At 34.1% G+C, this 27605-nt stretch overlaps 5 protein-coding genes across 6 annotated transcripts in view; 2 read left to right on the forward strand and 3 right to left on the reverse strand.

Annotated features, from left to right (window-relative positions):
* Positions 1-2157, forward strand: part of LOC18050684 (protease Do-like 1, chloroplastic) — a 4707-nt gene extending 2550 nt beyond the window's left edge. Inside the window, exons 4-7 of the mRNA XM_024191911.1 lie at positions 502-705; positions 845-997; positions 1178-1312; positions 1991-2157. Coding sequence (XP_024047679.1) covers positions 502-705; positions 845-997; positions 1178-1312; positions 1991-2068 — 570 coding nt within the window. The 3' untranslated portion in view covers positions 2069-2157. The remainder of the gene's footprint in view (positions 1-501; positions 706-844; positions 998-1177; positions 1313-1990) is intronic.
* Positions 2158-3958: 1801 nt separating this feature from the next.
* On the forward strand, positions 3959-5507 carry LOC18050685 (transcription factor WER). The gene is made up of 3 exons (XM_024191909.1): positions 3959-4222; positions 4313-4442; positions 5019-5507. Exons 1-3 carry the CDS (start codon positions 4069-4071, stop codon positions 5404-5406), a joined length of 672 nt encoding a protein of 223 aa, XP_024047677.1. The 5' UTR covers positions 3959-4068; the 3' UTR covers positions 5407-5507.
* Positions 5508-6819: 1312 nt separating this feature from the next.
* LOC18050687 (beta carbonic anhydrase 1, chloroplastic) lies at positions 6820-10081 on the reverse strand. Of its 2 annotated transcripts, none has more exons than XM_006446439.2 (9): positions 9862-10081; positions 8538-8599; positions 8162-8305; positions 7976-8024; positions 7786-7902; positions 7628-7681; positions 7449-7534; positions 7239-7344; positions 6820-7122 (listed from the first exon to the last, which is right to left on the reverse strand). In XM_006446439.2, exons 1-9 carry the CDS (start codon positions 10045-10047, stop codon positions 6958-6960), a joined length of 969 nt encoding a protein of 322 aa, XP_006446502.1. In that variant the 5' UTR covers positions 10048-10081; the 3' UTR covers positions 6820-6957. The 2 variants fall into 2 exon arrangements, with proteins under 2 accessions (XP_006446502.1, XP_006446504.1); XM_006446441.2 differs by lacking the exon at positions 9862-10081 and adding an exon at positions 8732-8778.
* A 3178-nt stretch (positions 10082-13259) lies between these two features.
* On the reverse strand, positions 13260-19177 carry LOC18050686 (phosphoglucan phosphatase LSF1, chloroplastic). The gene is given in 11 exon segments (XM_024190612.1): positions 13260-14023; positions 14174-14318; positions 14562-14620; positions 14622-14675; positions 14906-15011; positions 16041-16256; positions 16674-16795; positions 17425-17493; positions 17602-18061; positions 18568-18674; positions 18780-19177. Coding segments are annotated over 11 exon segments (1755 nt in total). The 5' UTR covers positions 19077-19177; the 3' UTR covers positions 13260-13903.
* A 4710-nt stretch (positions 19178-23887) lies between these two features.
* On the reverse strand, positions 23888-24955 carry LOC18050688 (anaphase-promoting complex subunit 6). Its single transcript, XM_006446445.2, has one exon. The coding sequence runs from the start codon at positions 24896-24898 to the stop codon at positions 23930-23932; it is 969 nt and encodes a 322-aa protein (XP_006446508.1). The 5' UTR covers positions 24899-24955; the 3' UTR covers positions 23888-23929.
* Positions 24956-27605: the final 2650 nt, after the last annotated feature.

Below are 27605 nucleotides of genomic sequence, written 5' to 3' on the forward strand. Positions count from 1 at the left end.
CCCCCCACAAACCAAAAAGAAAATAAATAAAGGAAAATAGTATGTAATTTATATTTCTATCAAAAAGTACAAAAAACTGAGATGGACTAGGATCCTCTGCCAGACTTACTAATTGGGCTCTATATATATTGATTGGAAGGCTTCGAAAAAGAACTGCATATGTTACTAACAAGATTAGAAGTTTATATATGTAGGTAGAGAAGAAGTTCCATACAAATTAGCAATTAAGCAATTCTCTTCTTCATATATGTACCAATAATTTTTTAGGAAGCATATAAGTCAAATTAATACCTTATGATCTGGGACGAGTTAGGTTTATTTAGTAGGATCATTTTAGCTTGATAGAGCCGGATTTTGTTCTCCACTTTCTTTTCTATATATTGGTTGTGTCACCTCATTTATCCATCATCAATCTATAATGTAACAATAAATTCAAGATATGAATGTGTATTGGCCTATGCATTAAACTATGTCATTTGCTAATGTATTCTTTATCTTCACTGTAGTGGGCTTCGTAGGGAAATCAGTTCTGCAGCCACTGGCCGTCCAATTCAGGATGTTATACAAACTGATGCGGCCATTAATCCTGGTAATAGTGGAGGACCACTTTTAGATAGTTCAGGAAGCCTAATTGGAATAAATACAGCTATATACTCTCCATCTGGTGCATCCTCTGGTGTTGGATTTTCGATTCCAGTTGACACTGTGAGTTATCATCGTGAACTTGGTTTTGGTTTTGTTGGAGAGAACTTTGTATCTATTCTAATTGTAAACTTGAGAAACAAACTTATATTTCTTTTAATGCCTGAGAGAAGTTTAGTGATCTATATTCTTATTTATCCAGGTAAATGGCATTGTCGATCAACTAGTTAAGTTTGGTAAGGTCACACGACCTATTTTAGGGATTAAGTTCGCACCTGATCAATCTGTGGAGCAGTTAGGTGTAAGTGGAGTGCTCGTCTTAGATGCCCCTCCAAACGGTCCTGCTGGCAAAGCAGTATGCCTAATTTCTTTCTTTTTTCCTTTTTTTATTGGCCTATTTTTTTCCTTTTTTCCTCCTGTATAAATAAACTAATATTCTATTAGATAAAATACTAGGCTAGATATTTCTTTTCACCTGATTTTCAGATTAGTTAAAGGTTTCACACAAGTACAACTGATCAATCTTTATCTATAGGGCTTGCTATCAACCAAACGCGATGCCTATGGCAGACTTATTTTGGGTGACATCATAACATCTGTGAATGGAAAAAAGGTCTCCAATGGCAGCGACTTGTACAGAATTCTTGACCAATGTAAAGTTGGAGATGAGGTATCTTGTTTTACATTTCTTTGACTTACTCATGTTACCTTTCTTCTTGGTGGAGAACTTGGGAGCAGTCTCAGATAATTTCTAGTTTTCATAAAGGGATTTTCGATTTCAATAAGAATGAGATTGGTGAGTCTAATGTGCTTTGTCAAGTGATAAAATTTAAGAAAGTGGAAAAAAAATTCTCCTAAATTTGAAGGTCTACAAGTTGTTTTATTTTTTCCTTTTTTATTTTTTTATCATAGTTTTGATGGATGATTCTATATTTTATGGGATGTGAGAGGCACTGGACCATACTAACACTGGTAAAAGAAAAATTAATTCAACCTCTGATTCTATTCTTCTTGCCTCTTTACTTAACTTTCTTGTAGTTATTGTTACAAGGTATAAAGCAACCACCAGTGCTGAGTGGCAATCTTAGGCTATTGTGGTCGGAAGAAAGACCTGTTAGACAGATGCTCTGTGGTTATGCCTCAGAGAACTGTTTCCCTTGAAGTTATGGTGGACAGAAGCTACTGTAATAAAGTTTTTAACTGTACTGTTATAGTCTAATATCTAAGCTGCTTCAGGAATGATATATACATTAGTATCAAGAGTGAAAGATGGGTCTTAATATTCTGTAATATTATTGCTAATTTGTTTATTCGTCCGTGTATAACACTATGAATTGTTTGATATCAGGTGATTGTTGAGGTATTGCGCGGAGATCAGAAGGAGAAGATTCCGGTAAAACTTGAACCAAAACCAGATGAGACTTAATATGCCAAAAGGTTGGGTTTGTATATTTAAGTGTAGCACATATACCATAAAAATGCCATTGTAGTTGTGCATCAATTGTTTTACCAAAACTGGTCTTTTCTTGTACATATTTCAGCAATTGTAATATCAAGATTCCACTAAATTGTCATCTCATTTTTCATCCTACTTTTAGAAAAGACAAAATACAGATTACATGAAATTTTCCGATTAGAGTTCCTCATTTCTTAACAAAGACCAACTATTTAAAATTGGTAGAGGATCTTGATTGTCTTTGGCAAGTCAACATGGTCAGTCTGCCCATTGATTATTAGGTGCATATAATGATTAAATGATTCATTCATTGTTCATATAACTTTTTATATTCTCATGGCTTCACCGCCCGATATAAGTGGGTGGTGTTCAAGTGAAAGGCTGTAAATGATATTGATGAAGGGTAACACGCTGCCCAAGCTGCAATGTCGCTCAATTATTTTCTCCTCACTTAGGCCTAATTTGTATGATGGTATCCAAAGCTTGACAAATTCTACGAGCCAAGTAATTTTAGGGTTTATTTTACATGCCTAAAGCTATTAAATAGGAGTGAGTGGGATTGGAGTTCTCTCATGATTTGAGCAAGTTTTTTCTGAAGTAAAATGTAAGTTTTGATCACACGCGATTTTAAATACATACACGGTATAAAATCTTAGAAATTTTTAAGAAACCTTTCAGAACTTCAAAAGAACCTAACTCTTGAGTATTTTACTAGGGGATTTTTTTTAAATTTAACTATTTTGGTGGTTTTACTTTTCACTCAAAATTAATAATAATAATAACACGAGGACTGCTTTACGGCTACCGTAAACAAGTAAATGGGTGTAGTCTTCTCACGCAAACAGTACCCGCCGTGAGCTCAAGTGAGATTCATGGCCAAGTTTGTGAGAGAGCTGCACCTTGCAGCAGGTGTAAGGTAGCAAACTCCTACTAATAATGATAAGATTTTGTTGATAATTCAAGTGCAAATGAAAAGTGATATCAAATAAGGAAATAGCCAATTTTGCACAGATTTCTGCTTGACCATTAAAATGCAGCCGGCAGTAATTACCCAATTAAAACTTATACAGAACCATGGTGCAGAAACAAATGGTCCTATCCGATTTCGTTTAACTGGCAAGAACGGGGTGGCAACGGGGTGGCCAAAACTAGAACAGTTTTTAATGAAAGAAAATTGACACATAGAAACTTGGATGAGATAGACTCACCACTTTGATATAAGTATGTCCAATGATGTTTTGGCAGACATGAGTTCTATTAACTTTTCCATATAAAAATTCTATGAATTCTACAGTAGAATTCATTAGTGGTCTACTTTTAGATTTACAATGCTACCCCATGACAAAACAGCATTAGACAAGCTTACTACTACCGTATGGTCCTATAATGAATCCACTAATGGTTTTCCTTTAGAACCTACTACTCTAGCGCATGTAATAGTAGTATTATAGTGGTGATTTTTGTCTCATCTAAGTTTTTCTCCTATTAATGACACAATACAAAATTTCTAAATAATATTATTTATAGTGATGCTACATTAGTTTGAATAGAAATAATTTAGTATTACCTTAAAAAAAATAAAAAGAAAAAGAAAAGCAAACCCTTATGTAAAGAGAAATGAATATCGAAAAAGAGCAAGAAAAATAAATTAAAAAAAAAAAAAAGCATTGCTGGTATCAATGTTGTAATAAATTAAAGAATCATTGATGAATCCACGAACGTCAAATGTATCAAGATGTGTGCCATGCCAACTCTGGGGAGTAGTAACTCATCCAAAAATCAGAATTATTTAAAGTTTTTTTTTTAATAATATTATATAATATAATGTTACTAATATTCCATCATCATCAGTTAGTCAGGAAGCAGAGTGTATATATAAATAAATAGAAGGTCGTCATTTCGTAGAAGTGTCGAGTGCAAAAAAGCTACGCAACAGATAACTGGCAATTAATTCTCTCGCAGCAGTGACAATGACAAAAACAAAAGCAAAAGAAGGGCAAGAAGAGAAACATGATGATCAATATTACAAGAAAGGCTTATGGACGGTGGAAGAAGACAAGCTACTGGTTGATTACGTGAAGGTTCATGGCAAAGGACAATGGAATCGTATTGCCAAGATAACAGGCATTATTATTATTATTATAAGCTTTGTTTAATTTGTTCTTCTTTATTTATTTATTTATTTTATATGTGATATTTATTAATTGGATGTAGGTTTGAAGAGATGTGGGAAGAGTTGTAGGTTAAGGTGGATGAACTACCTGAGCCCAAATGTGAACCGAGGCAACTTCACTGAGGAAGAAGATGATCTCATCATTAGACTCCATAAGCTCCTTGGAAACAGGTTCTTTAATGTCAATTTTCTGACTTTTTCTTTTTTTCTTTCATTTAACCATATTGCAGCAATAGTATATTTGCTTTTCAGGATGAACTTCCTAGACTTGATACCTGTTTAAGTTACTAGATAAAGAGGGAGTTTGATACCTTTTCTCAGTAAAGGCACAGTGTTTGATTTTTTCTGATATTCATTTTTGGATGAAATAACTATAGTGTAATTAATAGATGCTTACATACTAGTTAATCCTGGCTCCCTTCTGGATTTTGTTGCTCATTTGTCCATTCAACTTTGATTCTATTATTTCTTCATCATTTTGAATCCTAGCTCTGTGACAAATACTGAATCATGGCAGGTGCATTATTAAGTATCAAATAGTGCACTAGAAACCTTATCTGGGTGTGGCTAAGTTATACAATAATGTGACTTGCATCAATCTAAGAGTTTTCTCCAACAACTCAAAAATATTTGACAACTAAATTTAACTTGTTTAGAACAACTCTTTTGTTGATTTAAGTTACTGCTAATTTTATCTTGATGTACTTATCAGTTAATGTCCTTTAACATTTATTTCATTCATATTAGGTGGGCCTTAATTGCAAAACGAGTGCCTGGAAGAACTGACAATCAAGTGAAGAATTACTGGAATTCTCATTTAAGCAAGAAGCTGGGGATCAAAGACCAAACTCGCGGAGTTGGTGATTCTCCTAGCCTAACTCAATCTCAGAAAATACAACCGATTACTGATCAAAATGCCAATGCAATTATAGATCCTTGTGATGAAAATACTAAAAGTTATTCGATAGATAATGGAACCCAGAAAGCTGTTAACGTCTCAGGATCAGGCACACAAGAATCAAATACCACGGATGAAAGTTTTATCAACTCTTTATGGAATTCTTGTGATGATGATTTGGATTTAGGTACCTTTTTTACGATGAAGGGGTTCGTGGATGGGTACTCATTGATTTGATGTCTGCTTGTTGACATTGTTTATAACTTAATTAGCTGTTCTGAGGACCAGTTACTAGACTTCAGATCTATATCCTATCCAGTTGATGATTCAGAAGAAATAATCAATATATATATATATATATCATACATACATCATTTCTGAAGTTAATAGTATTTATTCTGTGTTTTTGTTGCTGATTTCAAAGCTTGAATAATGAATTGGGATTCTCACATCAGAGCATTTTAAGACCTTGTATGATGTGTCAATCAGTGATAGCTATTAATAATATGTATGGTTGAGAATGAGTTATCTTTATACAAATGAGTTCAGACAGAGAATGATTTACTTATATCTTGCGCCACGTGTATTTTTCTCAGAAGAAGCTATATAAACGTGAGTGAGTGAAACATTACACGTGCAGCTCTGGAAAGGATTAATAATGGACTCATGCAGCTCTGGCCATTCACTTTGCTAATTTCAAGTTCAGCTGTCTTCTCTTTCAGGTTTCTGCCGTAGTGCGCACACTCTTACATGCAAAGTCAATTCATTAAAATCTAGTACTCAAACACACTAAATGCAGTGGCCACAACGAGGGCAAGCTGCAGCCAGTGCATCAAATCAATTCATGACACTGTCTTAACATTTCCATGCTCAAAATTAATATGATCAACTTTTAAACAGACTCGTAGAGTCGCAGAGCAAAGACTGGGATTAATATTGCAATATCAAACAGGCCCACATTTTCCTTCTTAAGAAATCAGACCCCATGATCAAAGAAGATCAACTAAGCCTATACTGAATATGGTATCTATAAACTTTATGACTCACATGCTAAAGTATCAAGATCAGACGGTGATACATAACTGTGTATCTTTTAATGAACATATGGCTGTTAAAAGTTAATCGCATAATGTTGGTCTTCTTTTCTTTACAAGGCATTGTTTGTATATGTTTTGATCAATTGACCTGTGAGGCTATACTTATAATGCTAATGATGTTAATTTCCAGGTTTCTCCACTTCTAATATTACTTTTAATTTACTTCTAGGTTACTTCTAATACCATAATTGAATCAACTGACTAGTGAAATTATAAGCTAGAAGCATGTTAAGTAACTTTAAGACTGAATAGGAATAATTCAGTTGCAGGATTCCCCAACAGGACTCTGTCTATACAACCCACTTCATTTTTTCATAAACACAGACTGATCCAGAGAACCTCAGTTGACATTTGCAGTGATGACCTCTATGCATATCAATGGAGCTTCCAATGTAGGATCGTGGCCACATCCTTAACCTAACAGAACAAACAAAGAAGAAAAATGCAGCCATGAATAATTCCAATTGTAGTGTATTATGTCTACGAATTTCTCGGAAAAATGAAAAAGGAAATTTCACTGTCCATTTATTGTTAAAAGAAGTAGAAGCCGATGTTCATCGTAAGTTTATTGTAAATTGCAGCTCAATAAAACATACAAGAGTACACATGGGAAGAAAGGGAGATAAAAGTAGATCACATGGTAATAAAGAGAACAAAGATGAGGTCACTGATATCATATATCGGTTGATGTTCATACGGAGAGTGGAGGAGAAAGGCTAAAGTCGAGACCCCAGAGCTCGAATGATCCATTAACGAAATCATAGTAACCACCCTTGAGTGCCAGAGTTTTGTTCACCAAGCCTTCTCTCACAAATGGATACGTTAGCAGATTACTGAGGGACACATTCACCGCCTCCTGCATATTGCAGTTTACATTTTTATTTGCTTCAGAAAAAATCGAAATTTCAACAGAGCAGCAGTGTAGATGGAGAAATAAATAAGGTAGCTGCTAATAGTAAGTTAATTAATAACCTTTTCACAGTATGTGCATTGGTCTCCAAAAGGCTTGTCACCATGCTCTGTTAACACCTTAGACTTGGCAGGGATGCCAATTTTCACCCAGTCTTCAATGAAATCGCTACATGTTTCAAGTTTCAACCGATTGGCAAAAATTATTATTTGTTAATCACTGTATTTTGATTCAAACATGTATGAATGATTAGTTTACAGATGAGGCCATACGTGGAGTTGTTTCCATCAAATGTGAAAGACATGAGTCCTTTGATGCCACCACAGGCGCTGTGCCCAATGACCACAATGTTTGAAACCTGTAGCAAAATTAATCGACACTCAGATAAATTAATAGACTCCAATATATGCTGAGATTAAAACTATATATATTATCAATTCAATTTAATCACCTTGAGATGCAAAACTGCATACTCGACAGCAGCTCCAACTCCAGCATATTTAGTCTGTGAAAGCAGAGAATCCCCAAAAAAATATATATATATATATATATTTCAAAATGAAATAAATTCAAGCAAAATATAAATGAAATGGGCTAAAAAATGGTGACCTGATCATAGGGTGGAACAATGTTAGCAACATTGCGAACCACGAAAGCTTCCCCAGGTTGAAAATCCAACACATGGGACGGGCAAACCCTGGAGTCTGAGCAGGCAAATACCATATACTGCAAAGATTATAAGAAAAAAGTAATTAGAAAATTATAAGCCATGTGGTAAAAACGTTACGACATTTTATACCTTCGGGCTTTGGCCTTTGGCTAGCTCAGAGTACAGAGCTGGATTTTTCCTGTGGAAACAATTAGATAAATTAATGCATTAGGTCGGTCCCAGTTCGATAATGTTGTATCTTTTAAAATAATTACTATTTAACCGTATTAAAAAAATAATTATCTCCGAAGAGAATCAATTAACTAAATAAATTACTCGTATTTTTCTCTCTTGAAGTGAATGAAGCCCTCTTTGATCCTCTCCACGGAATCAAATGCTTTGGTGTCAGATGGAGTCTGTAGCTGCGCAGTAATCTGCTCTACTTTTGCAGCAGCAACAGGTTTCAAGTCTTCCTTCTCCCTGCAATTACGCCAACCAACAGCATGTCAGAATCAGCATTATATCAATTTTGCTTGCCTGAATATCATCAGTCTTACGTTTTAAGCACTTCTCATTACATGTTGGAGTGAGTTGAAAATTAACAATAAATGCTGGTACCACTCTCTCATGACCAGGGAGTCCACGTGTGCAATTTGTGAGTATGAAAATATGAATAGAATTTAGATGAAAGACAAAGGTTTAGTTAATTTACTTGAGAAGTTTCTTGAGAGCTTCAATGGCTTCCTCGTACGACTGATTTGCCATGTCTTCCCTCTGTAAATTACCCGACAAAACAAAAGTATTAGAAACGAAAAACGTATTCAAAGTTAATGATTCCTTTAATAAGTTTTAACTCAAACAAACAAGAATTAAATTAGAAAAATGTAATTAATTGGCTGCACGTACATTAATTAGAATAATTTTTTTTTCTTCTTCTTTTTTTTTTTCAATCTTTAGCTTAGGCTTTCAAATTAGTCGATGAAGAATAGAGAAAATATTAAACGAACAACGCATTGTCCGGGACCGAGAGAGATTTGGGGTGCAGTTAAGGAGTAGGATGAGTAAGGAAACCAAGAGGTTCAATGTTATTGTTGTGCAGAGGAAATGACGAAAATGTCTTGAGTATAAATATTGTCTATCTACAATTAAAATCATATATTTCAATTATGCAATTATTATATTATTGAAATATCGACTCCAATTATATGTCATAACGGTTTTTAAGTAGTTTTATTTAATTAACCACCATAATTTAAATTTTAAAAAAATAAGAGGTTAAAAAATTTATTTAAATTTTTTCGACCTCCAATCTTTTCGAGTTCAAATCCTGAAAGGATAAGATGCAAAGTTTAAAATTATCAAAATTATCATATTGTTGTATGCGATTAATTGGTAGTTCAGATATGAATATATTTGCTCTTTTAAAAAACAAAAAAGATTTTAATTAATTAACGTTGCGGTGTGTGGACTGTGGATCATGTGATACGGCGAAACTATGTGGATGGTTAAATTTACTAAATATAATCAATGACACACAATTGTCACTCGAAGTCTCCAAGCATTAAACATATCAATTTTAATTCCCAGGTGGTGAGGGCACATGCATCAGCAAAAGACATGACTGAATCGGCACTAGCCATTGACTTAATGCCACATCGATATAACCTTTCACTATCGAGACGGGTAGTGGTTGTGAAATTGAGAGATAATAATGAATGGCAAATGGCCAAACTTTGCTTCAAGTAAATGCAGTGCAACAATGTATGGCAAATCGCCAAATGGCCAAAAGAAATTGAATTTGCTTCAAGTGCATGCTCCTGCATGCGTAGCTCTAGTACTGGTGATGCATTTGTTTAGTGGCTGTAATCACTACTTGAGTTTCGAATAATTATAATAAAGAGTAAAGTTTGCTGGCGTTAAATGGACAAGATTCTCTCAACCCATGCATCGGACTGAAAAAAGATGCATGAAATGCATGAAGACATAGGAAACATGTGAAAGAGATCATGAAGAAGATTGAATAGATAAGTATCTACCCAGTTAGGGTTGATGATAGGAGCTGGTGCAGCAAAAACGGGCTCGTTTCGGATGAGGCTAGGAGGAGAAGCAGGAGAGTTGAGCCTTGCAACGATGGAGGGACGTAATGTGGAGCTTTTGATGAGAGAGGATTGAGCTTGAGAAACAGAAGTAAGGCACCAGTTATTGATCGAAGCTGTCGACATTGTGCCAAGGGACTTTAGAATTTGACAGCTTTATAGTAACGTTTCAATAATAATAATAATACTACATGCACATGCATGCATATAGCAAACATCGAAATGACACACACTAGATAACATAAAAGCGAAAGCTTGGTGAATGAGAGCTTCTCTTGTTGTAGATTAGGTTTGAACGTTGGAGATGCAACGAAAATGTTGGTCCCATCATCAATTGAATTTATCACCTACACATTTTTTATGTGATCACATCATTTTGTAAGATAAAAAAAGATTTTTTTTTAATTAATTTTTTTTTGTGAGTTTAGAGCGGCGACACGTGTAAGAGAACAAGAAGATGATGTTGAAAGAATGGAGATGGGGGATATCCTCGACTGGAATCAATGGTAAAAAAATGGTGATCAATGGTGGGTGTGATGGAGAATAGAGATTAGAGATAAGGTGCTATCTCAAAGACAAGGCTATGGTGGCGCTGCGGTTCTAAAGCTTTTGGATCCCTCAATCTGTTATTATGTCAATTACCTGTAGATTTTGACAGATTTGGTCAGAATTTCTAATGATGGATATAAACTATGTCAGCTGAGGACCTCTCCAATTGAAACAATTTTGTGAACCATTTGTTCATCCTTGCAAAAGAAATATCCATCACCAGGACATACACTGCACTAACACTGACACCTCAAATTTCAAAATAGCAACAGCCCTGCTGTTCATCTTTGTATGTTCAGAAAACACGCACATACAAATAGTTGATAGCTGGTTCAATTGATGGGAACCCAAAATTCACTTACAAAAATTTTGATGCAAATACTGAGTCATTGAATAAAAAATCTAAGGGCGGATGAATAGTTACTTTTAACTTTCGAAATATTTTATTAAATTGCTTGAAATTAATGACTTAAAATTTATATCAAAATTTTAAGTTGAAATACCCTTACCTTTAAATAAATAAATAAAAAGAACTTATCCATCGCCTAGACTAAAAATAAATTCGGTCGATTTAGTTTAACAAAATTTCGATACATTATATCATCTTTGAATAAAAATAGACAACTCTCATGCGGAGAGAGTTGTTGTTGAATATTAAATTCAATTCAATTCAATATAAATTTATAGTTGAAGTTTTAATAAAATATGAATAATGGATATCCAATTTATACTAGTAGACTATTCGATCCTAAATAAACTGTATTGCTTAATTATTAGTTAATAAATCGGACCCGTAAAGAAAACATAACTTAAGTCAACACTCCCAAAAAATAAAACATGCTCCTCAAGTGAAAAATTTAAACCCATAACACAGAAATCACAACATATGCATTACGCTACAACTGCATCATATGACCAAAAAAAAAAAAGGTTCATTTCTTGAGTTTGAAAACTGGAAAGTGAAAAAAATGCGTCTTTGGAATTGGTGAAATAAAAGGATGCGAATAATAAGAGTATAAGGAAGAGGGGAAATTGAGAAGAAAGGTGGTATCTACACAAACCAGAAATTTGTCAACAAAATCAGCACTGAAATCAGATAACCATCTCCCATTGGAGATATGCTTCTTGGTCATCCTTTTAATTACTCGTTGGAACAATTTGTCCTCGAGAATTAAGATGGCTGAATCCTCTATTGATAAGCAATTCAGGTTCTATATATATACACACACATTATTTCTTGTTGTTCAGATGACCGAGTTGAGAGCACTGAGAACATTATGTCAACATAGTTTTGTCATTTTTTTTCGACATGTAGTTGGTGAAGGCAGAACCAAGTGGCAAAATTTAACGTTAAATGAAATAATTCACAAAACTAATGATAGGTAACAACATGGGTGATGGGTCTGGGTTTGGTTTACCCGATTCCGTATCCGGATTTTGGACGCGGAATATGATCAACCAGCCAAGTATCGGTCGATTTCTAATTTAGACACAGATTATTACGTAATTAAGTTGAATGTCGATCGAAAACGGAGAAAAACTCATCCTGAAATTGTGAACTCGATCAATTACCTTTTGATTAAAATGAAAATTCAGACCTGTATTTATCACTGATATATAAATCTTAATTTTAATTTAGTAGAACCCACCACACAATTCTACAATAAGTGTACTTTCAAATTTAAAATTTATCCAGGGTTACTGTTGCACATTATTTTACACAGCAGCACTAGATGAAGGTTAATACTGATGGTCCATGGTGTCCTTAGCCAATTTGAGCTTGGAGTGTTTGGTGTTAACTTTGTGGTATGCGCCACCTAGTGTGATTCTGAAGGTATTGCATAATGATCGTTGCTGTATGCCTTGTAGTATTAGGATTGTGCCCCCATTCGACTTTTATTCCTTAATAATAATAATAATCCCCTTTCCTTGAATTATAACTTGTAAGACCCCTTTATTATTGGACAACTGTGACCATAGCATGAAAATAAGTATTTACAACAGTAATTTAGAAACTAAACTAATTTTACCATAAATTTACATGATGAAAAGTCTATAACTTTACCAAAATTATTATTTAAGAATTATTTTCATGACAACCATAAATTATTATTTTACAGCTATAATTTTTTCACAATATTTATAACTTAGAAGCCTAATATGAGCCTCGGACGGTTAAACCAGTCAACAAATCTTTGTGACCGGTTTTTGGGTCGGGTTAGGAATACTCGCTTGGGTCAAAGAGTAAGACGCGCAAAAGGTACCGAAATAGCGACTTATCTGTTGAGGAGGAACCTAATTTTGGCATCAGCATCATTCCATTGATAGAGTCGTCGTTCATGCTTATCCCTTTACTAGTTCGATTGATGCTTTCTGTTAAATTTATACCGCCGTCATCTTAAGAATAGTGTTGTCGTTCTAGTGTCACTTATGGTTCGCGGACCATAAGTTCATAGGCGAAGCTGATCAATATTTCATTGGACAGAATAGAGCCATCGACTAACATATTTAGCATTAATCCTATTACTTACCGTCCAGCAGCAACTGTCAACATGTTAATTGTAAGCAAAGATGGCCAAACCTGGGTGGTGATTAAAAACGACTTGCGTAATGACACTTCTTCACAACATATATATGATTTACATCTCAAATATTTTTCCCATAACATAACATTGGTTACATTGCACATCATTTTTCATTTCTTAAGTGGACATAAAATCACATTGAAACATGTACCATACTGGACTTAATAAATATGAGAAAGATCCAAAAGAAAGAACCAAATGAGATTACCCAAGCAGCAAATGTGGGATCCCATGAAACGTGTAAATCGTCATACAAAATTTAAAGAAGAAAAAGAAAAGCCCACCCATAGGTCCTCCAAAAAGCCAATTGTTGAGGGAACATAACCCAGCAAGACAGCAGAAACACAATGAATGGCTCAGAAGTCCATACGGATGTATAACAGGTAATTGCCAAACACCAAAAAGCATGGTGTCGACTTCATCTTCAACTATTATACAGGCCAAGGAAAGACAATCGCTATAATGCAACCTAAATTATTGAGGGAATATAACAGGTATCAGGTAATTGCCAATTGTTGAGCAAACATTACCCAGCAAGATAGCAGAAACACAATGAATGGCTCTGGAGTCCATCTGGACGTATAACAGGTAATTGCCTAAGCGCATGGTGTAGAGTTCGTCATCAACTATTATACAGGCCAGGGAAAGACAATCACTATTAGGTTACAAGAAGATAATTTCTTTCCTGTTTTCTGAAACTGGCAAAAGATAATTTCTGGTCTCATTGAGACTATCTTCATGCTCATAAACATGGTGATGATTTTAGCTGTGACAAAACATGTGCTCGAAATTCACCGCTGAGCTAGCATGAAATTAAACAGCCATTTCAGGGTAACGGCATTACCAAACTACTTGGGACATAATCTGATTGGACAGACAGAGAATGCGATACAACGAGCAGCTTTTGCTAGCATAAAGCGCTCATTTTCTGTCAACGGCCTCTCGATAACCTTCACAACATTGGCATCCTGAAACATGAGAATTAAAAGATTACCAGAAATGAAATATAATGTTTGAAACAATCTGACAATTTTCCAAACAACTTATAGTTTCACACTATCAGCGTCTTTTTGTCTATCTATTTTGTATCATTCTTCAAAGGAGGAGCAGAAACCAACCTTCATAGGCTGTTGAATAGAAGGCCTCACACTGGCAGTATCACCAACAATGATTATATTGTTGACATTGCCCTTGTCATCCCTTTCTGTCGGCGAAATTGTTGAATGCCGCCATTGCCCATTGACAATATACTTATAGTAATATCTGAAGGCAGTATATGTAATCATATTTGAGAAAGAAATTTTGAAACTGAGACTCAGTCAACCATATAAAATTGGTTTCATCCTCAGATATTTATTTCTGTTAAAATATGCTGAAATTAAATCACATGCTTTTCAAACATAAATATATAAATACCAAAGGCAACCAAGATGAATTGCTCCAGATTCAGTGGAAAGTGTATTATAGAAAATTTGAAACTCCATTTGGAGAATGCATAACACTTACTTTCCTTGAGTCAGTCGAATTTCAACCTCATATCTTGATCCACCCTTGTGAGTCGCTTTTAATTGGATCTTTCCAGTTTCCAGTAAAATCTCCAACCAACAATACATCTTCGCCCTGTAATAAAAGTTCATTTTTAAGACAAACTATCAAAACCAATAATCTTTTAATGAAGTAAGTCTGGACACAATGGTAAAGGTCTAAATGGTTCAAACTCCTTCCTACAAGTAGCCCAAGCCCAATTTCACTTCAAGTGGGACAATCATAGTACTGTTTCTTCAAGTTCTAAAACTGATCACATATTGGAAACAAATAAAGTGGATTTACACCTCAAAAATGTCAATTACCTCCTGTCCATTCCATACAAAGGTCACAGCATGTGTTGGTGGTCCATCATGTTTGCCATTTTCCACCATAGCTATAAGATCCCTTGTCGCCCAAGCAACTGCTGGTCTGCAGTTAGATAAGTACTTTGCCAAAGTCATAGTGTAGAAAAAGAAAATCATATAAAATAAATTACTTTATGTTCAAGATGAGCACCAATGATTTAGCACACACTTCTTTTCTTTTCAGCAGAACGGTACATTTCGCAGTTATTATCTAAAACTTGGTTCAATAGCATTTCAGGATCCATAACAAACAACATCTCTTTTTGGTGTTTATACTTTATTCATAATAGAGAAAATTTTAGGCAGATTCCGCCTGCTTGCCCTAGTAGACCTAAGTGTCAAACACTTCTAAATTCATCACACAAGTTTGTTAGGAACAAACAGATCATAGCAGAAAAAAGATATATGGGACCTATGTAATCAATTTGGAAAATATTGCGACCTAAAATGTATTTTAAGGCCAATATACAGGATCTGCGTATGATTTACGCTTAATTATATAAACAGAGAGAGAAAGAGATGTCGGAGTATTAGGTTCCCAACATTTCATTTACATTAAAACTGAGGATTCACGGAACGTCCAGTCATTATTAAAGTTCTCTTTTCTTTCTTTTTTTTTTTTGTTTTTTTTAAATTACAAAGAAAGTGAACCAACAGCCTGCATTCAAGAAGAGCAAAATGGTGGTAAGAAAACAATTGTTGAAGCTACAGTCATCTCTTAGCAATCAAGTAAGTGGGTTTGTATTCATGAAATATAGGAAATTGATCAAAGATAAAGAAGAACCAGTGCCCGTGCAACCAGTTAAATGGGGTTTATATTCGTGAGATATTTGACATTGATCAAAGATAAAGAAGAACCGGTGCCCATGCAACCAGTTAAATTGGGTTTATATTCATGAGATATTTGAAATTGATGAAAAATAAAGAAGAACCAGTGCCCACGCAACCAGTCAAACATGTCCTATAAAGGAATAACTTATATGTGATCATACAAGGGTTATCACCACAAAGCTTGGAACATCTATATAATTATAAGCTCCTCAAATAGTTAGCACTAATATGCATAGCTATGAGCAGGGTTAGTAAAAAGAACCTGTCAGGTCTGCATAAATGCAATCCAGTAACAAAATTATAAGCTGCATGTAGGGAAGTATCAGTCATCCAATGAAGGTATGCAATCACACTAGCAGGGGACCGATTAAGACCAGTTGTACAAGTGACAAAAACACGATGATTCTTTTTTAACAAGCGCAATAGCAGTCCCACACAAAAAGGCAGTTTCTTCCGCATGTCAAAGGAATCTGAATCCCTGCAACAGAAAATATAAGAAAATTAATGTGCCAAAGCCAGGCAGCAGTTTTAACTACCTAAAAGAAACAGTACACTCTGTTCCATTCACGATTTCTTTCAATATTCAATGTTCTTAAGAGAGTTGATCAATTTTTGGGGTAAAAGTACATCCAATCTGAAAAAAAAGGCAAAGAGACAGATATTTGTATTTCTCAGCAACTCAAGCATAATGCCAACAAAATTTCCTAAGCAAGTATCAGAATATTGAAAGAAATAGAAAACAAAAACCAAAAAGATAGTGAAAAAATTAATTATAGAATTCACACGTACAAACAAATCTTGTGTGAGAAATGAACAATCTAAAGAATAGAACTGGCATCAATAGCTAGATTTTCTTCTCAGTCAATTAAGACATGATATAAAGCCTTTTGCTTACCTTATTGGATAGTTGATCATAAGTATATTGAATTTTTGACAAGACTCGTTGATTGACTTGTAATCAATTCCCCAATTTTCTGCTTCAGTTCCACTCTGGAAATTCAGTACCGCCGTGATTCCCTGATACAGTAATATTCTAGCAGTTAAAAAGAAAATAATGGACTGAGAAATGACTAGGACATACTCAATGCAAGTCAAACAACCAGAAAGAAACAAATCAATAACATTCCAATTACCCAGTCAGAAATTGTCTTAACCCAATTAAAAAAAAAGGAAGGCACTAAAGGGAAGAAAGATATCGCAGTAATTCACAAATGGCAACAATATGGGAGCTAGATTTGAATATCAACATGACGGTGCAGGACATTCTTTTTTATGCTGTTGACACTGCTCATGACTTCTGGTGTTTTCTATTTAAAGGTCAACTCCTCCATCTTAAGGCTGAAATTGGAGAAAAATAATTGTGCTTGGTACATCTTTTCTCTGAAAATATAAATGGTCCTTTTGAACCATTTCCTTTGAGGTGTTGCCAAATAACCATTGAAATTTCAGATCACACTGTCAATTGTCACATTTATTATTATGCTAATGTTGTTTTGCATACTGAACATTATCATAGTTTATTTCCTATACTGTCATTATGAAATTGTACAAATATAAAGTGCACCAGACACCCGTCAGATAATCTCAAAGTAAACAACATTTAGGAAAATGTAATCTTACTCAAATTATACGAACAAGGCACTCACCGCTTTAGACAAAGTCTCAACATCTGCTTCTTTTTGTATACATGACCCCACATATATTTGCTCCGTAATCTAACAAAACGAGCACTACTGAAAGTGAGTGAGAGAGAAAGTATTCTACCCAGCATCTTAATTACCAAGGCAATAGAATATGGATTATTAAGAACTTGAGAGTCACACCTTACTGTAACGCATACCAAGAGAGTGATTATAGTATAGCTCGCCTTTAGACCGATCCAGAGCCTTAAGATATTCCTCCAATGGGAAGCTACCATGAGCCCATTCTCCATCCCCAGACTCTTCCTCAGAAAAAACACAAACAAGGTGGTTCATGGGTTGAGAAAGAACATTCTTGCGAGAATGTAATTGAGTGTGTCCATTTTGACAATCCAAAAGCTTCCGCCCTTGAGGTGCCAGATACTTTGTGGAGAACATGGCAAAACCAGTGTTTGAACTACCTTCAGAAGACATTTCCAAATTTGATGCCAATATCGTTTTATTCCAAGTGGCAACAGCCGTACGACCTCTATTAAATAAAACATCAAGGTCGCTTAACTGATGCATTGGTTGGATAGGGAAAGGAGCAGAAGGTCTCTCAAGGACTAGGCTAAAAGCCCCTGTCTTGTCTGCCAGCATCTTCCTGAATAAACCAAAAACCGGAAAAAATAAAATGATATTGATGAACAGAACTTATTGTCAAGAGCTAAAACCTTGACAACAAAACATACAAAATAGCAACTTGCAACTGCAAAGACATTAAATTGATTGATTAAATAAATAGAGCAGGAACTCAATCTGCTTTTCAGCATCAAGTCACTTATATGCATGTAATACCATCTCTCCAGAGCTAACAGCTATCTAAATTCTTCAAAGTCCACATGGGAAACATCAATGATAATCAATTATTTTGCAGCATCCTGTCTTCTAGAATAAAAGAATAATTCAATCTACAAACTCGAATAATCTGTATTACTGCACAACCACATAGATCTAAGATCTAATAATACAATGAACAAAATTGAATCATGCAGCACTACAATATCAATGAAAATCTCAACAAGCCGCGTCTATCTATCACAAACATCAATCATTATACTGACTTAAGTCGCTAACATTGACAGCTAATAAACATAAAAAAGTTCTTACCGTGCATCACTGAAGTTCTTTATCTCAGTAAACCTTCCGCCTGATGAATCACTCGCCTTCTTCAACGTGTCACCTACCATTACGATTCTCGACCTCTCAGCGTTACTCTACAAAGTAACAAAACAATAAGTTCAATATTATTTCAAAATAAAAATTGCAAGGTTAAATATGATTCGAATATATATATATATATATAATTAACGGTGAATTACTCCTTTTCTGAGAGCGTGAACGAAGATTTTGCCATCAACAGTTAACGCAAAGCGAATGCCGAGAGGTTTCTCTAAAGTGACCATATACTCGTTCAAGTTCATCTTAAGATATGAATTACTATTACTCGACAGTGCATGAACCCTAACGATTTTCTTGCTAAATCGAACCTTGACCCTGTCCCTTCCAAAGCTGAGCTGCTTAGGTACTCCATTGATGGAGAAAAGATTTTTCTCCAAAAACGAAGACGACGACGGAAACGACGTCGTTCTGCGGCTAGAAAGTTGCGGATTCGACATTGTTCAGTAAGAGAATAATTAGCAAATGAAGTGAACATTATATGTGAGTGTGTATACGTATATATAGTAAGAGATTCGTTTAGAGCTGGGTTTTTACGAGAGTTTTGTGGATGATTGAGGAAGAGAAGACCGCAGAGTAGAGGTAAGAATACCGTGGCCCACGTGGCTCAATGTGGGGCCCGACTTTGCATGCCGATGCTTTACACGTTCTTGCGCCTAATTGCCACGTGGAAAAATCTTATAAGTAAATAAATATCTCACACTGAACGTATGCTAATGTGCTCTGAGCTGATTACTTGACGGAGTGTACACCAATCAAAAAGTGACTCGGCAGCGCCCGTTGATTCCGGAAAAGTTAAAATAAGTATCAGTCATTCAGTCTTTCACTGGAACGATTCAGACTCTGATTGGAGTGAGGGATATTTTAAATATTAACAATATTCGCTATATTTCTATATAAATTTAGTTACTTAAGGTAACCCCTAAATTAAGAAATTTTGACGACCAAACTTTAATGTTAAATATTAAAATTTATTTGATTGCAAAGAGATGTAGTAATTGTGGGTAAAAGATAGTATATATGAGCAGCAAATTTAATTTTAAAAATTAAAAATTTAGTTGATTGCAAAGAGTCGTAGTATTATGGTTAGATAATAGAAATGTTCCCTAAATAGTAATAGAACAGAAATTTTAACTATGTCACGATAAAATTAATTTAAATTAGTCTCAACAAATTTTTGATTCGTACATATCAGTTGACTTATAATTGTAAATATATCATTATTAAAAGAACGCATGAAACATTAAAGAGCCCCCTAGATTATAGACCATGCCAATTAGCATTAGTCGGATTTTTCGATCTCTGGTTACTCAAAGTGGAATTAATTAGAGAGTCTGACTATATTGGAACCGTTCTAAGTTAGAGCACCCATTCATAACCACATGATTAAATTTATAATAATTTTTTTAACTATTTATCATTTTACGTGAGTAATTAAAATTCGTGTTCCATCATAAATCAGCTCCAACATAGTCACAGCCTTAATTAGGACTATCGTGCATGTAAATGTAATGCAAAAACTAATCAAATTAAAGAAAGGCATTTTAACCAAATTGCAATCGTGCAACTCAAGCTTCCTTTAAAGCAATCATGATCATGATCCTGACTTTCTGGATTTAAACCGGTTTGTGTAAACATAAAACATGTGCATGCTAGACTGCTAAAGCTGTGTTTGGAAGCAACAATTCAAACGTGATAAATGACTTCACGCTTCCTACTAATTTCCCCTTTCTCTTCACACACAGCAGATGGGCGTATTAAAATAAGCTGTTATGCAAGGGCACTTTCGGTATTAAATGTCAATATATATCTGCTTTCTAAACCTTTGTTACATAAGAAAAAACGACTTTTTTCAAAGCAAAAAGCTATAAAATGTGTTGCGTAGTAGCTTGGTAGCTAGTCACTTTTGGTTGTGACATCAAACAAATGGATGTCAACAGTGCATTGTATGATCATAAATGGAGAACTCAATGAAGTTGTGTTTTGGTTTTTTCGATTAAGTAATAATAATTATAATAATCAACATCTACTAACAGTCTAAGAAGAAAGTTGATGTTACAATAAATTATTATATGTTTGGCGTATGTAATTAAATTTATTATAATTATTATTTATATTTTAGTTTTTTAAAATAAATAAATATATGGTATAATATTAGTTTCTTATTGTATAGCTGACATAATTCTTCTAATGTATTTTAAAATTTCTTCCGTCTAAACATAGATAAACTCGAACAAGGGTTAAGGAAGCAAGTGCGTTTAATACACAAGGCTTTTGACTTTTGATTTCATGGGCAGTGAAATAATTGAGTTCTGATATAGACGCATGAATTTTGAGACACCTCTTTTAACTTTCTTCCCATTTTTTTCTTCAACTCTCTTTATTCTTCACATTTCACCTAAAAACCATAGTGTAGTTGAAGAGCAATTCAAATACACTGTTACATGTCTCTCTCTCTTTTTTATTATTATTACCAAACATTTGATTATTTCAGAGTAATCACATCGAATATGTTGAAAAGTTAAATTAGGAATTTAGTATCGAGATTGTACAATTAAAATATTTAGTAAATAATTGTTGTTGTGACTTGAAAGTTAAGATGATTAATTTGATCTCATAGTTATATGATGAAAATTCATAATATGTTTATTATTTTTATTAAAAATTTTATTTAAAAGTCATATTTATTACATATTATTAAATTTATTTTATAATTACAATTTTTTTTTCTATAACAACTGTGACTTTGAAGTTACAGCATATCAATATCAAATAAAACATTCATCTAATGAGGCCATTTTTTACAACGTAAATAATTGATTATTAATTGGGTGGTTTTGTTGTAAATTTTTACAAGTGATAACGCATCCTTCTACGTTTCTTGCTGCGACATGTAGAGAAAAGCCATACCATAAGAAAATGGATTCAAATTGCAAAAAAAATTAAACGAATCCAAAGTAATGTGAATCCCGCTATTATTGAATTAATATCTCATTAAATATTCGGTCAACACAAATCTGCGTGACCAAACGCATCCACGGCGTGCCATAATCTCACACTCTTCACATGATCATAACATTAATCATTATTTTGTCATTATTGACTCCCAAAAAAAAATTTATTTATTTATTATCTTTTTTTTTTTTGGGTGGGTTGGTTTTAATGCCACTCTATTCACGATCATGCAAGCGATACAAGAATGAAAGAGATTCTTAAACCTGGATTTTGTGGTATCAAATCAATTGAACTTAAAAGTTCTTCTCTCTTATCATCCAATCTCGAAACTACAGCGTTTTGGCTTAGAAATGGAAGAATTAGAAAAGCTAGAATGACTCGAGGTTTGGATTGTAAAGTATCACCAGAACTAATGACGCAGTTGGATGGTGCAATTTATTTATTTATTATTATTATTTTTTCCATATGATGCATATTTGTGTATTTGGTACGCATAATAGGGGGAACCTTAGGTGCAACTGTGGCACCGTGCCACAGTTGCACCTAGCCGTTGGATGTCAGTGGACCCCATCACTCTAACTGCATCCAACGGCTAGATGCAACTGTGGCACGGTGCCACAGTTGCACCGTAGCCTGATCCCGCATAATAACACTCTTATAACATTTTTTTTCTTTTTTTTTTTGGGTTTTATCTATCTCTCACATTTTATTTGGTTCCCAATCTCATGACGTTATAGAAATTGACCTGAAAGTTACTTGTCAATATATCTTCGAGAGACTGATATTTTTATATTTTCCAATTGTTTATTTCTTTTTTACCGCTCGGGCTTTTTAAAAATTTATAATATTCATTTGCTCTAGCCAGCTATGATGCATTAGAATGCCCAAAGTCATGATACATTAATAAAATGAGGAAAATTATCGATGATTCACACAAAGTTTCATCAAAATTTTTTTTTAAAAAAAGTTCTAAAAGTTTGAATAATTTGTCCATTAATTCACTTGAGGTCTACAAAATTGATTAATTTTCTACTTTTCTGTTAATGGCATTGGAGAATCTCAGAAATAAAATAAAAATAATCATTTTCCTTTAAAGTTCAATTTAATATTATGATGTAGGACATCTTTTGACAATGGTTAAATAAGACAAACAATATCAGGTTTGAGAATATATCGTTTCGAAACTCTAAAAAAGGTATTAATATATCTCATCGAATCTCTCGAAAAGTCATACTTTTTTTGTCCTAAATATTCTGTTATTTAGTACCTCAATAGAAAACTCGTTAGATTTTTCTTCTTTTTTAAAAAAAATTTTAGGGAATTTGGTTTGAGAAGTCTTTTTTTATTTGAGCAAGTAAAAATACTTCATAGAAATTTATAAGTTTTTGATTGAATATTTCTATAAGCTTAAAAAAAATAAAAAAGGCTTTTTTTTATTGAGTAATATTTCTACGTACGTATTTCTATGGTCCTTGTTAATATTTTTTTTTTTTGGCGATAAAATCTCACAAATATTTCGAAAACAAGAAATTCTACTTTTTCCACTTGATTTAATTCGCAGGACCACTTAGGTGCAACTCTCCTGATGCGTAAGTTTACCGGATATGGATATAGCCAAATGCTTGCGCATTCTATCAACGAGGAGAAATAAAAAAGAGTTTCCATATAAAAAAAATTTCATCATCAATCTCGAAAATATATGAATAAAATGTTTTTTTTTTAATACAACTCCACAAATATTTTAATGAAAAAGAGAGAGTTTTTATTTACTATGAATCAAATTCACTCTTAACACAAAATCAATCACATTAATATTCTGATGATTACGATCTAAAATCTATCCGTTCATAAAATGATCCTCAAATCCCACTATGAACACACTCAATTCCCCGTAATCTTTTGTTTTATTATTCTAAAGCGCCTTAGCAATTAAGTCTTGCACCTTCAATCATTTTCACGTATCAAAAGAGAAAACTCTATCAAATGAAAAAAAGAAAAATGAAACCAATAACCATTCGACAACAAATCGTATTCAGTGATCTCCCATTAAATAAAACCAGTAACCAACAATCAAATGCATCGCATACAACTTAACCGCAATGAACAAATAAATAAATGATGCTTTATGAATAACTTCTTCATTCATTAATTGCATTTGTATTCATTTTGGCCAACCAAGAATATATATATATATATATATTAAATTATTACATAAACTATCTACAAAAAGTTTTACAAATTACAAAATAAAAAATCGAGATTATATATTATAAAAAAAAATGAAAAAGTTGTGTATTTTTGGTAATTTTTTTTTTCTTTTTTTAAGACATAAATACAATCAAAAGGACGGTGGCAAAGTTTTGGCTAATCCATTGTAATTGGCAAAAACTCCAAGTAAATCTTGCCGATAAGGTAAATAAGATTTCTTCTTGTCACCTTGTTTAATCGCTCTGTTCTTCACATAAAAGGCTTCGTGCGCTGACACGGCGGCTGCTTGTGCCTTTGTTTTGGCTTTTGCTTTTGATTTGCCGGATTTGACTTTTTTCTCTTTCGAAGAATCAGCGTGGCTGTTGTTGCTGCTGCTGTTTTTATTGTTGTTGTTATTATTATTCTTCGGTTTATTCAAAAACACAAACGAGTCTTTGCCGTCGCTGTTGCTTCTCCTCAGCAAATCGCGGAGTTTAAACCATTTCTTCGACGGCGTTGACGACGACGACGATCCAGTTGAGTTGCTCTTCTTGCATCGACTCGGCGACTGCAACGGCGACGCCGACGATGTTGGATTGTTATTTCTCTTTGGCGACCAAATGCAGAAAGTTACGTTCATATTCGGTTCCGGTTCCGGTTCGTCTTCGTCCGATGAAGACGACGACGACGACGACGACGCTTGCCTGCCAGCATCATCATCATCATCATCGTGATCATCAATAAACAACTTCTTCAACGCCGCCGCCGCGTGTCCCCCTTCGTTTCCTCGATCATGATCGTCGCAAACTTCGTTTAATAAAAGACTGCGATTGAACACTGGAAAAACCTGACGGATCTCGCCGTCGAGAAACAACCTGGAATCGAGATCTGCGATCGTAGAAACAAACTCGAATTCATCATCTTCATCTACATATTCTTCTTCTTCTTCTTCTTCTTCTAATAGAACTTTTGATTCGGATTTCGATTCTTCATCTCGAAACTCTTCGCTAACTTTGGCGGCGATGTTCACTATTCTTTCGGAAGCGTAGCTGTTGAAACTGGGGCAAAACGACACCGCAGCGGAGCTCATACTCAAGCTCCCGTCTTGTTGCTGTTGCATCTTGATGACTTTTTTTTTTCCTTTTCTTTTCCCTTGAGAAGTTTGAGTTATGGATTTTTGTTTATGCGTGCGTATATATATACCCACACACACACACACACACACACACAAAAACAAAGAAACGTGGGAAGGTGAAAACTAAAAGAGAGTGAGATAATAGAATATTGCGTTGTCACATTTTGAGCTTCTTCGATACTTCTTTTCTTTATTTACCTTAACAGTCCACACGCTTCTCTCGCACTCGCTTCACGCGTGTCCCAATCTAATTAATTCTTCGCACGTGTCCCAGCCCCCCCCAATAATTCGTCGCTTTCTATTTTTGCACCGTGCCTTTGGTGGGTGGTGCTGGTTACTAAAATACTAACACCAAACGCTGCTACTAATTTTGATTTTTATTGAAATTGGCGAATTGGAGGGATCGAGCATTAATTAAATGAGAAATGCAATTTGATTGATTTCTAACCAAATTAATTTGAGATTCGTCGACCTAAATCGAACTAACGAGCTTGTCCGAACGGAACAAATTTATCTATTCAATGCATATGCTTGAATGTTGATCGCTTTGGCATTAAATTAACATCACATTTCCTTTTAAATTTGTGTTGAGAGCGTTTTGAAACTCTTATTTTTAAGTTTGGGTTATAAATTAACATCTCATTCCTAAAATGAAACTTTTTTTAATTCAAAAAATATAATAGGTTTAAGGAATTAATAGTTAATTCACAACCAAAATTTTGTTAGCACTCTGTTTAGAAAGTTTTAGACTTGTGTGGATTCGAACACTTAAGTACATGCATGGACTCAGGATTACGAGAGATATGTGCTTTCAAACATTTAGAAGATTAAAAAAAAAAAATCTCACACATGTACTTATGGGAAGTGGTTTACCATATAGGTCCAATTACTAAAAAAAATAAAAATTGTTTTAGATATTTGTTTTTTGTCTCTCTCGTACAACCTAAAGAAAATGATAATCCGTAGATAAACCAAGCTACGTCATCGGTTGCGAAATCACAACAAATTACATATTTAAAAATATAATTTAGTAGGAGAATGACAATTATCTTCTAATAACGAACTGCGCACGCAACACGATTATGTGTATTTTTTAGAATAAAATTAAAAGACGTAAGTTAAAGAGATAGCACCACATGACAGCGTCGCGCACCACAACGAGAACAACACTATAATGTCACATGTTAGATCATTACTTGTATAATTTTATCATTTATTTTATGTCGCGAACATGATTAATAAATTTTTAATACGATGCAAACAACGCATACACAATGCATGACCTCGTTAGAAGTCCAAGTAGGCCAAACCCTAAAGAGATTAAAAAATCAAGATTCGTTGTTTATATTTGTAATACGGTATGGGTTTCTAGAAATGATGCCAGCCTTTGTAGAGCGTAGAGTAGACTTTCTAGAATGGTAAAAAGAATGACAGCACCGCAATCGGTTTGGGGCCGAAGCATAGAAATTGGCAAAATGCAATGCAAGCAGAGAGGAAAAATTAAAGCAACTTGCTCAAGAATCTTGGGATTCTCTTTGAAATCTTCCACAGATACAGCCGCTGGCCGCCTCAAATCATGCTACTAAAATATCATCACGTATAGGTCTAAAATTAAAGTATGCTTCAGGAGCAATTTGTTTAACTAAAGAGGGATCTCATTGGTTCCTTCAATACTTTTAAAGATTTTTCAGTTGTTACTATCAATTTAATGCACAACCAAACCGCAACATAAATGTTTGTTTTATCTTTGAGGGTATACGTGGAGGCGGAGACTTTTGTTTCTAGTAGTGTCACATGTAAACATTTATAGATATATATATATATGGGCCTATGGGGGACAACAAACCAAATGCCAAAGCTTAGCAACAGCATATAGGATAGGAGTATGGGTCGTTTGATTTGAATTTTTTGGTCTATTATGTCAACAATCTAGAATGTGCCAAGTTTATTTATTTTTTGCTCACTACCGAATTTCCCCAACGACCCCATTAAATTATTACTCTGATTTTGCAATTACTACCATATGCCCATGTGTACACATGCACGCGTACATAAGCCTTCTAGATTATAAATACATATACATATACATATATACACAATCTGACTTTTATTGTCATTGTAAATTTTTTTGTTCTTTGAAAAATAATGCTTTTTCTTCTTGCATGAGACTAGATTACCTAGTATGTTCTTTGATCCTACGGATTTTTTTCAAGAAGTTTTAAAGTAAATTTATTTAGTTGGTCACTCAAATTTGAATCTTCGAGAATGCATGAGTTAATAAATCAATTCTGATTACACATGCACGCGTACATAAGCCTTCTAGGTTATAAATACATATATTTATACATATATATACACAATCTGACTTTTATTGTCATTGTAAATTTTTTTGTTCTTTGAAAAAATAACACTTTTTCTTCTTGCATGAGACTAGATTACCTAGTATGTTCTTTGATCCTACGGATTTTTTTCGAGAAGTTTTAAAGTAAATTTATTTAGTTGGTCACTCAAATTTAAATCTTCGAGAATGCAGGAGTTAATAAATCAATTCTGACTTAATTTTTCTACCCTTTTGTCTTTAAAAAAAAAAAGAGCCTAGACTGGCCCTTAATGGAGCATGCTGTTTATTTTGGAAAGCAATGAATCTATTAACATAATGCATATGATTCGGCGAATTGCTCATCTTGAGCAA

Source organism: Citrus clementina, unplaced genomic scaffold, assembly GCF_000493195.1.
Source record: "Citrus clementina cultivar Clemenules unplaced genomic scaffold, Citrus_clementina_v1.0 scaffold_2, whole genome shotgun sequence".
In the NCBI taxonomy this organism is placed as follows: domain Eukaryota; kingdom Viridiplantae; phylum Streptophyta; class Magnoliopsida; order Sapindales; family Rutaceae; genus Citrus; species Citrus x clementina.